The sequence below is a fragment of the Globicephala melas genome, chromosome 10 (genome assembly GCF_963455315.2).
Source record: "Globicephala melas chromosome 10, mGloMel1.2, whole genome shotgun sequence".
Lineage (NCBI taxonomy): Eukaryota > Metazoa > Chordata > Mammalia > Artiodactyla > Delphinidae > Globicephala > Globicephala melas.
The window spans coordinates 45,047,928-45,061,472 of record NC_083323.1 but is presented as its reverse complement, the minus strand read 5'-3'; the positions used below and the strand labels follow the sequence as shown (position 1 = coordinate 45,061,472).

General features: G+C 44.4%; 1 protein-coding gene across 1 annotated transcript in view; it reads left to right on the top strand.

Moving 5' to 3' along the window:
• TPH2 (tryptophan hydroxylase 2) overlaps positions 1–13,545 on the top strand; it is an 89,554-nt gene that overhangs the window by 25,709 nt on the left and 50,300 nt on the right. Inside the window, exons 6-7 of the mRNA XM_030866255.2 lie at positions 3,718–3,914; positions 9,586–9,721. Coding sequence (XP_030722115.2) covers positions 3,718–3,914; positions 9,586–9,721 — 333 coding nt within the window. The remainder of the gene's footprint in view (positions 1–3,717; positions 3,915–9,585; positions 9,722–13,545) is intronic.

Below are 13,545 nucleotides of genomic sequence, written 5' to 3'. Positions count from 1 at the left end.
CTTTCTCTAGAATGTGGAGTACTTAAGTGACTTTAGTTGTAGGCCAGAGCAGTTTTAGGACACTGGGATATGATGCTTATTACATACGTGTTATGGCATGTACTCAGAGGTAGATGCATACTGATATGTGGGTATATGTCCTAGGCCCTAGAAAGATCAGGACACGCCTCTGTCATTCTTCTCATGTATAATTCACAAAAAGCCCGCTAGCCCGCAACAAGGGCAGAGAAGTGCAACACATTTTGATTTTTCCCATGATAATTTTTATTTTTCCAAATGTCAAATCTCAAAGTTTTAAAAAAAATAGGTGTCCCTGCATTCCTGGTACCCCAAGCACTACCTACCGGTCTTACTGAGAAGGTTAAAGGAGTGAAGAAATATGAAAGTATTTTATGAGATCTATACAAATACATGCGAGTATCATAATTACATGATTGTATATGAGATTTTCTATATATAAGTACATATACCTATAAGCCTTATTTTAATTTGGTATGTGAAAATAAGCTGGTGCCTGGGATCCATTTTTTATTTCATTGGTGTACACCAATCAGTTAGGACCACAGCCGGTCCCGAGCCTGACAGACTGGGTTTTAAGCTTGGCACCGTGAGTTTAGTCAAATGGCTTAGTTTCTCTGAGCCTTAAAATCCTTATCTGTAAAATGGGGGGGTCTCCCTCAATGGAGTTGTGAGAATCAAATGGGCTAAGTTATATAAAAACACTTAACTTTAAAAAAGTGTCTGGCCAATAGTAAGTTCTCAAAGATGAGCTATTATTATATACCTTGATTAACTACATGGAAAAGTGGGAAATTTCTTATTTTTTCTGTATTTGGGATATTTTTTTAACAGAAATTAAATGGATAAAAGTAGCCTTTACTTTGTGTGAAGTTGATTTTTAAACATTTACCTTAAATAGTTACCCGGGATATGGGGGTCAGAGCGGTGTGAGAAATCTCTTGGCGTGACCAGTCAGACCCGTTCAGGGTAGCTGCAGGGCACTGCACCAGCTGTTAACTTAAAGAGCAGGCTCATTAGTTACCCAGGCAGGACAGACAAGTGGAAACAGATGAGACTGTATGCGTGGTCATTTGTATTCCCAAGGTTGTGATGCTAGGAATTCATTACTAAGTAACAGATACGTACTGACAGGCCCGTCTTAGGATGATTCCACTTCGCCATGGTGTGAAAGTGAAATGCGTTCAGTAGAAACGTACTTCGAATTTGGATCTTTTTTTTCAGTGCAATATGCGGTGTAATTCTCTCTTGTGATGCTGAACCGCGGCAGGGAGCCATGGTCAGCCCCCCCTCGATCGCCAGGGTGAACAGTTGATACACCTACAATCATTCCGTAGCTAGGCAACCATTCTGTTTTTCACTTTCAGTACGGTATTCCGTAAAGTACATGAGATATCCAACACTTTATTATAAAATAGGCTTTGTGTTAGATGAGTCTGCCCAGCTGTAGGCTAATGTAAGTGTTCTGGGTACGTTTAAGGTAGGCTAGGCTGAGCCATGATGTTTGGTACGTTAGGTGTATTAAAGGCATTTTCGACTGATGATATTTTCAACTTACGTTGGGTTTATCACAAGGTAACCCCATTGTAAGTGGAGGAAGGTCTGTATAACTCCTTCTTCCTACCCAGACTCACACTCGTCTTTCTCCTGCAGCTTCCTGTTGTCTACAGTCAGTTCCCCTTTGAAACGCTGCATGTTTGCAGACTGATATCGAAGGGGAAAGTTTGACCTAATGATTCTTTTCAAATGGCTTCTCAGTATTTCATTTATTGTTTCAGCCTCGTCGCTTTCCACCTTCTGATTGTGCACAGCCCTTATCAGCTTTATTGGCTTCCCCAACTCAAATTGATTTTGTTGAATTTTCTGGAACCAGAGGCAGACTGTTCATGTTTTTATTTCCTTACATCCTTTCTATTTTTATCTTTCCATTTCCAGCTTTCTTCTAAATTCATCACAGAGGCTAAGCCTTAGCAGTCTTGATCTTCTCAGCAAATATTTGTCGGGTTGTAATTTTTTATTTGTTATCAACAGCCATATTTAAACAGGGCTAATCTTGTTCTAATTCGGTTTGTCATAAGCCCTAGTCTTGATACGTAGAGAAAATAAATGTTAATTTGTTTTTTTCTTCAGTATGTGTTGTTCCCTCATCCCTCATGTACTGCAGTTAATTTTTTTCAGTAAAAATAATTTGAGGCAGTAGGAATCACATTTGGACCTGAACCTTCAACAGAAAAGATTTCGGTAAGAATACTTTGAAGTGTGCAGAGGGCTGGGGACAGGGCTCTGCTTATGAGCCTGATCTTGTTACTGTCCTCCTGCCCTTTTTTTCTACCTAAGGGGGCACTTCTGAATGACCCCAGCTTGCTGAAGGTGCCTGAGGCTGCAGCAGCCCTGAGGGCCAGTTGCTGCCTATGCAGGCTGGGTTACTGGATTACATAGCTCACAGGGGCAGAATCCCCAGGTTTGTGTGTATATATTGGACTTCCATATGTCGTGTGGGTCTTCGCTGACTGCAGGGGCAGAATCTGTGACAAGTGGCCAGGGAGGGCAGTGGGGGACTACTGCAGGTTACTGTTGAGCGGGTCATGAGAAGTTTTCACTTTCAGGATAGGTTTCCTAATCAGAGGCTAAATTCAGATTCTGGCTCTTCAAGCCATAGTTTGCAAAAGCACGTGTACATATTCTCTCCTTTCTCCTGACCTCACGTGGCCTCGGGAGCTATGGTCCCTGCTCATGGCTGCTGGCTGCTGTTAGAAGAGCATTTTTAAACTCACCTTTCCTTCTGTCAGGGCACCTGCAGATCCTGCCTGGCCAACAAGTCTCAGCTTAAGTTGTACCTTCTCCAAGGAAGCTCTCCCTGACCACCCCAGTCCAGGGCTGCCTCTCAATATTCCAAACCAGGCACTGGCTCCCTATGACTTACAGGCTGAATCTGGTCTGTTTTTGTAATGCAAGTTTTATTAGAACATAGCTATGTTCATGTGTTTACATATTATCTGTGGCTGTTTTCAAGATATAGTGGCAGACGTGGGCAGTTTTGATAGAGACTGTATGGCGCACAAGCTTAAAATATTTACCTTTTAGACCTTTATGGAAAAAGTTTGCTGACCTCTCTCCTAACTGACAGGGCTTAATGTGTGCACCTCTCAGCATGATGTATAATAAATGTTCCAATTTTGCACTTTGCAAAACTCTCACTTAAGTTTGGCATAGGCTTTTAGTATTTCTCAGACATTTCTCTCACTGAACAAATAACCTCAAAATTACACTAGGAGATTGGGGTGAGTTCCCTACAAAGGACAAAGGGGACCCACAGGCAATTTTATTTTCAAAAGACAACATCCATTTATTACTGTTGTCAGGTGATTGCAGAAAAGGTTCTCAGAGCACAGCTTTGGACCTAAACCAGTTCCTTCCAACCCAGAACTCTTGTTACTGATCCCAGTGTCAGAACAAGAATCTTATCAAATGTCCATAAGGATGTGTGAAGATGTAACTTAAATCATTTATATGAAAGTTTAAACACATACACAAAATTAGGTTAGCATTTTCTTCAAAAAATAACACTTCGTGGGATCCTTTTGGACACTCAGGCATCCCACTTTACAGGAATCTGACTCACATAGGTATGAAGGTGAGAAAACACTTAGCCCGGTGACCCAGAGCCAGATTCATTCATTTCTCTTCTCTCCTGCCTAGTGGTCAGCCCATCCCCAGAGTGGAGTACACAGAGGAAGAAACTAAAACTTGGGGTGTTGTGTTCCGAGAGCTCTCCAAACTCTATCCTACTCATGCTTGCCGGGAGTATTTGAAAAACTTCCCTCTGCTGACTAAATACTGTGGCTACAGGGAGGACAACGTGCCCCAACTTGAAGACGTCTCGGTTTTTCTGAAAGGTAAGCTTCACACGGGCTCTCTCTTCCTACCGCACATCCTCATGGGCCGTCTAAGGACACACGTGGCAGCAATCGCCCTTTTTCCAATTAAGAGCTCCCTTTGATTTAAAAAGAGGAGCACTGCACCAACAGTTACCTGGGCCACCTGTGGGAAGCAGAGCAGGGCCTCTGGGCGGGGAGATGGACTCAGCTCTTCACCCAGCCCAGGGCCTTGGTGAGGTCTCTCCGGTGGGCTGTTTTATACAGCGAACCCCAACCGACATTTGCAAGTTCAGCTTTGAGCTTTTTCTGATCCGGGAACGACTCTGTTGGGCTACATAGGCATGGAATGATCTCAAAGGTAGCTTTGTATTTGCTTTGCTAAGAATTATGTACTGGATGAAGAAATATCACGGATAATGTTGAGCATGGTGACTTTCCTCTGGGGAGGAGGGCAGTCAGTTAATCAGATCGCTATTGTAAAGTATAAATCGTGCCCGGAACGGTAGTGCTGGTGTGAGAGCAAGGAGCGAGGTGAAGCAGAGTCCCTTGGCGTCCACGTTCTCTGTGTGGTCACTCTCCTCAGTGACCCTCCTGGGATAGCAACTGGGAAAACTTCAGTCTCTTGCGAGGATGGGGGTGGAGGTGAAGTTTTACAGTGGCCACACTTCCTTCGGTGTCCTTCACGGCGGGTAAGTCCTCGGGTTCTCCTCTTTTCTCTCTCTTCCCCATTTCAAGCACAACAGTTCTAAAAGCTAAAGCCTTGCCACCTACCTCTTTCCCTGGAACTCCTTTCCTCACCTGTCTTCCCTGTTTCTATCGGTGATGATAGATTCTCTAGACTCATCAGGCTCTAGGGATTCCTGTTGCCGAAACTTGGCCTCTGTTCACTGGTGCCGAATAGAAACACGGAGACAGAGTTCGGGGTGAAGTAGAAAAGAAGAGGTTTATTGCTTTGCCGGGTAAAGGGGTCCACAGCGGGCTAACGCCCTCAAGACTGTGTGCCCGCCCTGGAGGGGGTAGCGAGCAGTCTTACAGTGTTCAAGGAGCAGGGCGTGGTCGGCTCGTGGACGTTCTTCTGATTGGTCGGTGGGGACTTAATTGGGAGCCAGCATCATCAACCTTCTGGCTCCAGCCGGTCTGGGGTCTAGAGCTTGTGGACAGCATACAGTTAACTTCTTCCACCTGGTGTGGTATCTGCAAAACAGCTCAAAGGACGTGGCTCAGAATATTATCTATATAGTCCTTGAGGAAGAACTAAAGGTCCTTGACTTTGTTTAATGGCTAAAGTATTATTATTTTGTCTTGCTTGACTGTTTTCCTTTCTTTCTGCATTTTCTCACTTCTGATTAAATTTATTCTTTTTTTAAAATTTAATTTAATTAATTTATTTTTGGCTGCGTTGGGTCTTCGTTGCTGTGCGTGGGCTTTTCTCTAGTTGCGGCGAGCGGGGGCTACTCTTCGTTGCGGTGCGCGGGCTTCTCACTGCGGTGGCTTCTCTTGTTGCGGAGCACGGGCTCTAGGTGCGTGGGCTTCAGTAGTTGTGGCTCGCGGGCTCTAGAGTGCAGGCTCAGTAGTTGTGGTGCATGGGCTTAGTTGCTCTGCGGCATGTGGGATCTTCCCGGACCAGGGCTCGAACCCGTGTCCCCTGCATTGGCAGGCGGATTCCCAACCACTGCGCCACCAGGGAAGCCCCCTCCTAGGGTTCTGCTCGGTTACACTCCTCCTCTGAAGTCCTACCCCCCACTCCCCTCCCTGCCACACTTAATCAGCCTTTGTATAAGCTTCTTATTCAGCTGTAACACATTACCGCAAACTTAGTGACTTAACATGAATGTATTATCTTACAGTTCTGGAGATTAGAAGTCTAAAATCAAGGAGTTGGCAAGGCTGTGTTCTTTCTGAAGGCTTCTGTTCCCTTGCCTTTTCAGCTTCTAGAGTCTCTACCCACAGTGCCTTGCCTCGTGGCTCCTTTCTTACCTCACTCCAGCCTTTGCTTCCATTGTCACAAGTCCTCTGACTCTGACCCTCCTGCCTCCCTCTTATAAGAATGCTTGTGATTATATCAGCCCCACCGAGATAATCTGGGATGATCTCCCCAGCTCAAGACCCTTAACTTAATCACATCTGTAAAGTCCATTTTGCCATCTAAAGGAACATATTCCCAGGTTCAGGGCATTAGGGTAGGGGCTTATTAGGAGGGCCTAATTAGGACTGAGCTTACCCCAGTCTCCAGGTATTGCCACTTGTAGCTTTGTGACCCATGGTGAACCTGTCCTTTTCTTTCCATTCCGCTGCTACCATCCACATTGAGGTCCCCATCACTGCATCCTTGACACCTGTTTCTTCTCCTCTCTACTCGCCTGCCCACTGTTTCCAGATGAAGCTTCCTAAAGCATCTCTTCGTTCCTGACATCTCTGCTCAGAAGCTATCAGTGGCTCCCCTTTGATTTTACTGGGGTTGGCGAACTTTTTATTTTTTTGTAAAAGGCCAGATAGATAGTCAATATTTTAGACTTTGTGGGCCAAGAGGCAAAATCGAGGCTATTAGGTAGGTACTTATTATAACCGTTTAAATGTGACCATTAAAAAAATGTAAAGGGAGGGCTTCCCTGGTGGCGCAGTGGTTGAGAGTCCGCCTGCCGATGCAGAGGACAGGGGTTCGTGCCCCGGTCCAGGAGGATCCCATGTGCCGTGGAGCGGCTGGGCCCGTGAGCCATGGCCGCTGAGCCTGTGTGTCCGGAGCCTGTGCTCCGCAACGGGAGAGGCCACAGCATTGAGAGGCCCGCGTACCGCAAAAAAAAAAAAATTAAAGGGAGTTCCTTGGTGGCCTAGTAGTTAGGATTCTGGGCTTTCATTGCCATGGCCCTGGATGAAATCCCTGGTCGGGGAACTGAGATCCCACCAGTCGTGCGGCGTGGCCAAAAAAAATGTAAAAACTATTCTTAGCTCACGGGTATACACAAAGAGGCGGCAACCCGGATTTGGACGACAGGCCATAGTTTGCTGGCCTCTGGTTTGTACGCGCACGTTCTGAACTGCTCAGCCTCAACTCACGGCCCTGACTCAGCTTTCCAAGTATGTCTGCTGCTATGACTGCACCGCACAAACCCTCTGTTCTAGCTGTGGGTCTTCATACCACTGCTTAGGCTCTGTGCCTTGCTAGACAAGCCATTCCTTCACCTGCTCAGATTCTACCTGTTCTTCAAGGCTCAGAGCAAGTCCTGCCTCCTTTATGAATCCTCATCATAGGAGCCACCACAGTTTCATCCTAGCTCATGTGTGTATCAGGAGAGAGGTAGGCATGGCCTGACAGCTGGTCCACTGAGAACCACACTTAGCATGATGGGAGGGCCCCATGCGTGGATGTCATCCATGATACTTGTTACCGAGAGAAAGAGATTGAGGACCAGTGATCAGTGTCATTTAATTATCGCCTAAATGCATAATGCCTTATGCTGTTGTTTAACTAGATTATATTCTCCCTAACAGCCCTGCCTCTGGCATGTCCCTCTTTGTTTCCCATGGAGTTATGTGCGTATTATATATTTACCATGGTCTTGACTATTCCTATGTGGGGATGCTTTTTACTGCTTTGTTTCTCAAACCCCAGGAATTAGATTACCGTCTCATAAGTTTTGCTGTATCTGTCACCCAACTTAATATTTTTATGTGGGGTACAGTACAGTACAGCACAGTTTCTGGATGCAGAATGCCTGGGGTTGAGTCATGGCTCTGCCGGTTCCTGGCTGTGTGACCTTAGATAGATGAATTACCTTAACTTCTTTGTGCCTCAGTTTCCTCTCTGCAAACAGAGATAATAATTTTATCTACCTTACGGGGTTGGGAGGGGAAACTAATTGATATACCTTAAAGCCCTAAAGTTATTGCTTGACACACATTAAGCATAGCAGAGTTTTAGTTACTATTACTACTATTATTGTTATTGATTTTCACACCTTTGATGAACTGGGTACTGGGCACTCAGTTTGCATCATTCATTGGTACACAGCAAGCACAATGTAAATGTGTGTATTTTTATTTCTTAAATTGACTCACTTTTAAAATACCAAATTTATTTTAATAGGAAACTTTTAAGCAATCGTAGTCACAAATTCAAATTTCTTGATGTGATAGATACATATATTTTTAAATTTATAAGAAAATAAAATACATAACTATTAAACTAAAGGATGCTTCCCCTGTACCCCACATGTGGGATACTGGCTTAATTGACATAAAATTCAAAAAGAAAAAAAATACACTTATCTTTTTGATTTTCAGTGGAGAGCAGTCAATCCACCCGAGAACTTTTGGAATGAACTGAACACTGTTAGAATTACAGGTCTGAGGAGGCCTGAGAACAGGGTTGTTTCCTTGTAGGTACCCAGAATCCCAGAGTGGACTTGTTTTATATGCTTAATTGGTTTTTATCTTTCAAAACCATTTCTAATCATTCTGAGATGCTTAGAGCTGAGGTTTTCAGAATGGGAGTCTTTACAGTGCTGATATCAGAAGAAGAGCCCCTCCTGTTGAAATTTTCTGGGCTTTCATGAGCAGGAAGTATTAAGCAGTCCTTAACTGGGTTAGCAGTCTAGGCTGATTTCATAGATTTTATTGTATTCTGCTTATTTTGTTTTTTTCCTCTTACCATAAACCAACAAAGCATGCAGAGCCTTCGAGTACCTTTTCAAACTGCGGTAATTAATATAATTGTTTTCATAATATCACAGAAATGGGATATTGCAATGTGGAATTGAAGGGGTTAGGTGGTTTTGACAATAGAAAGCTGTGGTGTGAACTGATTCCAGGATGCCCGTCAAGGGGGTAAATTAGCTTTGTGTTCACTGACCACATACACGCAGAAAGAATCCCTATCTAGGTGTGTCTTTAGAAAGATATCAGGTCATCTGTAGTAAGCATCACTTCATTTATTTATATTTTTTAGCAGCTTCATTCATTGAGGTATAGTTTACATAACATAAAATTTACCCACTGTAACTGTACAATTCAGTGATGGTAGTAAATTTATAGAGTTGTGTAACCATCACAGCAATTCAGTTTTACAACATATCCATCATTGCAAAAAGTTTTCTTTTGCCCCTTTATGGTCAATCCTTGTTCCTACCCCTAGCCCTGGGCAACCACTGATTTACTTTCTATCTATAGATATTCCTCTTCTGGACATCATATAAATAGAATCACAACATGTGTAGTCTTTTGCATCTGATGTATTTTAAAAAAAATATTTCTTATTGAGGTCACATTGGTTTAGAATATTATATAAGTGTCACATGTACAACCTTATATTTCTACTTCTGTGTACACTACCTTGTGCTCACCACCAAAAATTTAGTTTACATCACTTTAGACTGTAATCTTCTCCTGTGTATTTGAGCTTTCTTATCCTAATTCAACCTCTGAATTTAAATCCTTAAAGGTTTTTTTTTGCCTTTCTTTCCATTTTAATGCATGTCTTATGCCCCTGGAAACCATCATTCGTGAGTGTATTTTAGTCATCCGAAGCCACAAACACGATAGCTGTTAACAGTGTATGTCATTCAATTGTCAAGAGTTTTAGGACGTTGATTACTTTGTTTCTAAAACAGCCTTATAATAATAGGAAGCCCTGCTTGGACCATCAAGTCCTGTCGGGTTAATATTTAGTTGAGTCTTTCTGTTGCCTCTTTAGAAAGGTCTGGCTTCACGGTGAGACCAGTGGCTGGATACCTGAGCCCTCGAGACTTTCTGGCAGGACTGGCCTACAGAGTGTTCCACTGTACTCAGTACATCCGCCATGGCTCGGACCCCCTCTACACCCCGGAACCGTGAGTACCCACACTGTAAAGCTGGGCTGGGTGGAGACCGCCACATTGGAAAGTGGTCAGGGCTCACTTCACTTGAGAGTAAATTGGGTCCAGGAACGCTAAAGACCACTGTTCCTTAGGCCACCGAGGTTATCACTTTGCTTATGATGCTGTTTTACCTGAATAGTCTTATGATTAATGGGCTGCCAGGGTCTTCACTGGGGAGCAGAGAGCAGTAAAGTAGCTGATGGTGACAGTAGTGGGCGGGGATTAGAGCTGAGTCTCCGAAGCCCCCTCCTCTTCCTAGGGGACAGAGGCTCACTGACCAGCTGGGTACCCGGCAGGGTCACTACATGGTTCTTTTCTTTTTTTAGCTCCTTTCAGCATCCCTGAAAGTGTTTTCAGGGTAAACAAAGGTTACTTATAGGACTCCAGACATTGAGAGAGAAATGCTTCTTAGAGTGGATGAATGCTCAAAGGAGAGCTGTCAGAGCTAAGAAAGGCAATCTCTAAATCTAGCCCAGAGGGTTTACAAATAGCAGACACTTTGTTAGTTGCCTTTGAATAACTGGCCCTCCTGAGACCCGTGGTAGCTGCCAAAATGTATGCAGAGAGAGAGGGCAAAGAGATGAGATTTTAGCCACAGAGGTCTATAAAATTGGGGGAATAATGTGTTACATTTTTACCAAAGTACTTTCAACCAATTCATTCAGCAAACATTTATGTGCAGTGCTAGCACGGAGGTACAGCGGATTCAAAGATGAATAAAATGTAGCAGCTGTTTTCTTAAAGCCTCTCGCATTCTGGCAGGGGAGATAGAAACATAAATAATTATGAAAGAATGTGTTTAGGCCTGTGAGGGTGTGTGTGTGTGCAGAGTATCAGAGGAGCAAAGGGGAGGGAACAGTCCCGAAAGGCATTTCAGAGAAAGTGAAAAATTAGTGGGGGTCTAGAAGGGTGGGTAGGAATTTCTTTTTTGGATAAAGCCGAGTGGGGAGGGAGGGGAAAGCTTTCAAGTCAAGGAAAACAACCAGTACAAAGATGTGGAGGCACAAAAGAGGCATAAATGAACAAGGCTTTTTACTTTAGAGGGGCCAGAACGTAGGTATGTGTTAGGGATGAAATGACTCTTCTGTCCACAATGTAAGCAGTCATTTGTCAAAACAGGACCTTTGGGCTTAATTCTGTAGGCAGCAGGGAGCTGTCCAAGGCTCCTAAGCATGATCAGATAATCGTCTTTGAGAAGGATGATGAGGGTGGGGACTTGGAAGTATGGAGAATGAACTAGCTGGAAAACCAGCAGGAGCTCCCATTCCGGTGAAGGAATACAGTTTATAAGCCATCAGTGGGATAGGACGAGAGGTCACCTCTGAGAAAGATCATCAAGATGGAATTAACAGTATTTGGTGACTATAATGAGGGCCAGGAGATGAGAGGGTCCCTAAGGCAATGCTAAGGTTTTTTTTTTTTTTTTTTTTTTTTTTTTTTTTTTTTTTTTGCGGTACGCAGGCCTCTCGCTGTTGGGGCCTCTCCCGTTGCGGAGCACAGGCTCCGGACGCGCAGGGTTAGCGCGTCAGTCCGCCCAGCCGCTCCGCGGCACGTGGGATCTTCTTGGACCGGGGCATGAACCCGTGTCCCCTGCATCGGCAGGCGGACTCTCAACCACTGCGCCACCAGGGAAGCCCAATGCTAAGGTTTTTATCAATAGATTGGGAAGCTGAATGGGTAGTTTTTTTCTAAAATATTGGAGGGGGATTAGGCTTGGAGGCAAGAGGGAATAAAAGAGGGAGCAAAGAGGAGGATTTGGGTTTGGAGCATCCTGTCTTTGAGGGGCCCATGGGTGGGACCTCCAGTTGGAGAAGCCCCTGGCAGTTGGAAATAAGGGCTGAGAGTTCAGAAGTGAATTAGAGCTCCTGCTATCGATCTGAGTGTTTTCTTCTTCCATGACTCCTCTGACCACACAGGCAAGAGGAAGCTAAGTCAGAACATGGAAACTCGGGATTCACTACCTTGGGGTTGTTTTGGCAGGCTCCTTTTTGTGGGTTTTATATCATTCATTTGATTCTTAAATTATTGTTATGATTTTATGAGTAGGTAACACGTGCACGTGATTTAGCATTCAAAGCTTACGAAAGGGCACAGTCTGAAGAGTGACTTTTTTCCCTCCTCTGCTCCCTTGACACCTGTTGCATCCTCCCCAGGGGCAACCACCGCTACCGGTTTCCACTGCGTCCTTCCAGATATACACTGTGCAAACACAATTCTCTGTAAAGGTCCCTTTAATCCGTATGTATAACAAAGTCCCAAGTCTCTTCCCAGCCACATGCTGTAGTTTGAATCTATGAAACACTAGATCGGGAGTGCTGTTTCCTGCCCAAGCACTTTCGCAGGCATTGTCTTTGAAATGCGGTCCCATTTCCTCTGCTGAGAGCCAAGAGGGCAGCTTCTCCAATTTGTGGAGTTCAGCTTGGCTCCTGTGTTTGGTGCTTGTACGCTGCTTCCAAGCAACTGCTTCTAATTGCTGAACTGTTGTAGTTGAGGCAGCACTAATGAGACAGAGGCGGGCCCTGAAGAGGCAGCTAGAAATGGGAGTGAAAGCAGCGAAAATACATCATCCGAAAAAAGAATTTTGTTATTTTCCTCTTCAGTCTGGGAAGAATGTATTTTGATAGCCTAGCTCTCAACACATATGGGGTGTTAAACATAGGTTGTTTTTACCATTTTACATTTTAAAACTGGTCAGGTACTGGGGCTTGAATTTAAAAAGCAGTGGTAGATTGGGTCGCTTCCCTGTGGAGGTTCTGGCCTGGAGGACAGTAGAGAAAGTCCTGGAGAATCAGTGACTCCTGATTTTCTTGGTGGGAAGAGTTGCTTTTCCATGTGTTTCTACCTGGATTGAAAGGTCACTGATTCTGCTAGAAGTGAGGCTCTTTCTCCCTTGGAGCACTGCCTGAGGCAGGGATTCTGCACACTGTTGTCGCATAGCTACTTATTTTGATCAGCTGTGATCGCAAGCAACTTTGTCACTAATTGAGTATTGAAGTTTACAAATGATTTCTTTAAAAAAAAATCAATTGGGTCAAATTCAAGGTTATTCCAATAAGAGCATCCCTCTCACTCAGTGGAATGACAGGGAAAGAGACAGAGCTCTAAGTTACATGGGTGTGCGAGCATCACCTGGCATGCAAATAGTGGCAGGACAAAAATTTGAGAAGCCATCCCCCCAATCTCCTGCTCTCCTCTTTGCTTCTCTGGGAAGTCCATTGTGGTCTGTGTCATATTGCACCCTCTGGCCACTTTATCTTTCAGAACAGGGTTTCTCAACCTTGGCACTGTTGATATTTTGAGCCAAATAGTGCTTTGTTGTGGTAGGATGTTTAGCAGCATCCCTGGCCTCTACCTGCTAGACGTCAAGAGTACACTCCCACTCGTGCCAGGTGTGACAACCAAAGATGTCTCCAGAAACTGCCAGATGTCCCCAGGGGGACACATCTTCCCCAGTGAGGACCACTGTTTGAGAAGAAGCAATTTGGCAGGTCATTGTTGTTCTGACAATTATTTTTCTCTTAGAAGCACTCTGTAGACTTTGTTTCCTTTCTAAACACCAATCTGACTGTAGCCTTCCCTGCTTTGACCTCTGTTGGTTCCCTGTTACATACAAGGAAAAAGTCAAAAATGTTGATATCATCAAATCACATCTTCTGTCTCTCTTTCTACCCCCTCCAAAACCTTATGCTCCAGCCATACTGGACTTCTCACCATCCCCATGAGCCTGTTGGTTCATGCCTTTGCACAGGCATGAGCCAGCGCAGGTGGTTCATTTGGCCTGGAATGACTCTTGTGAA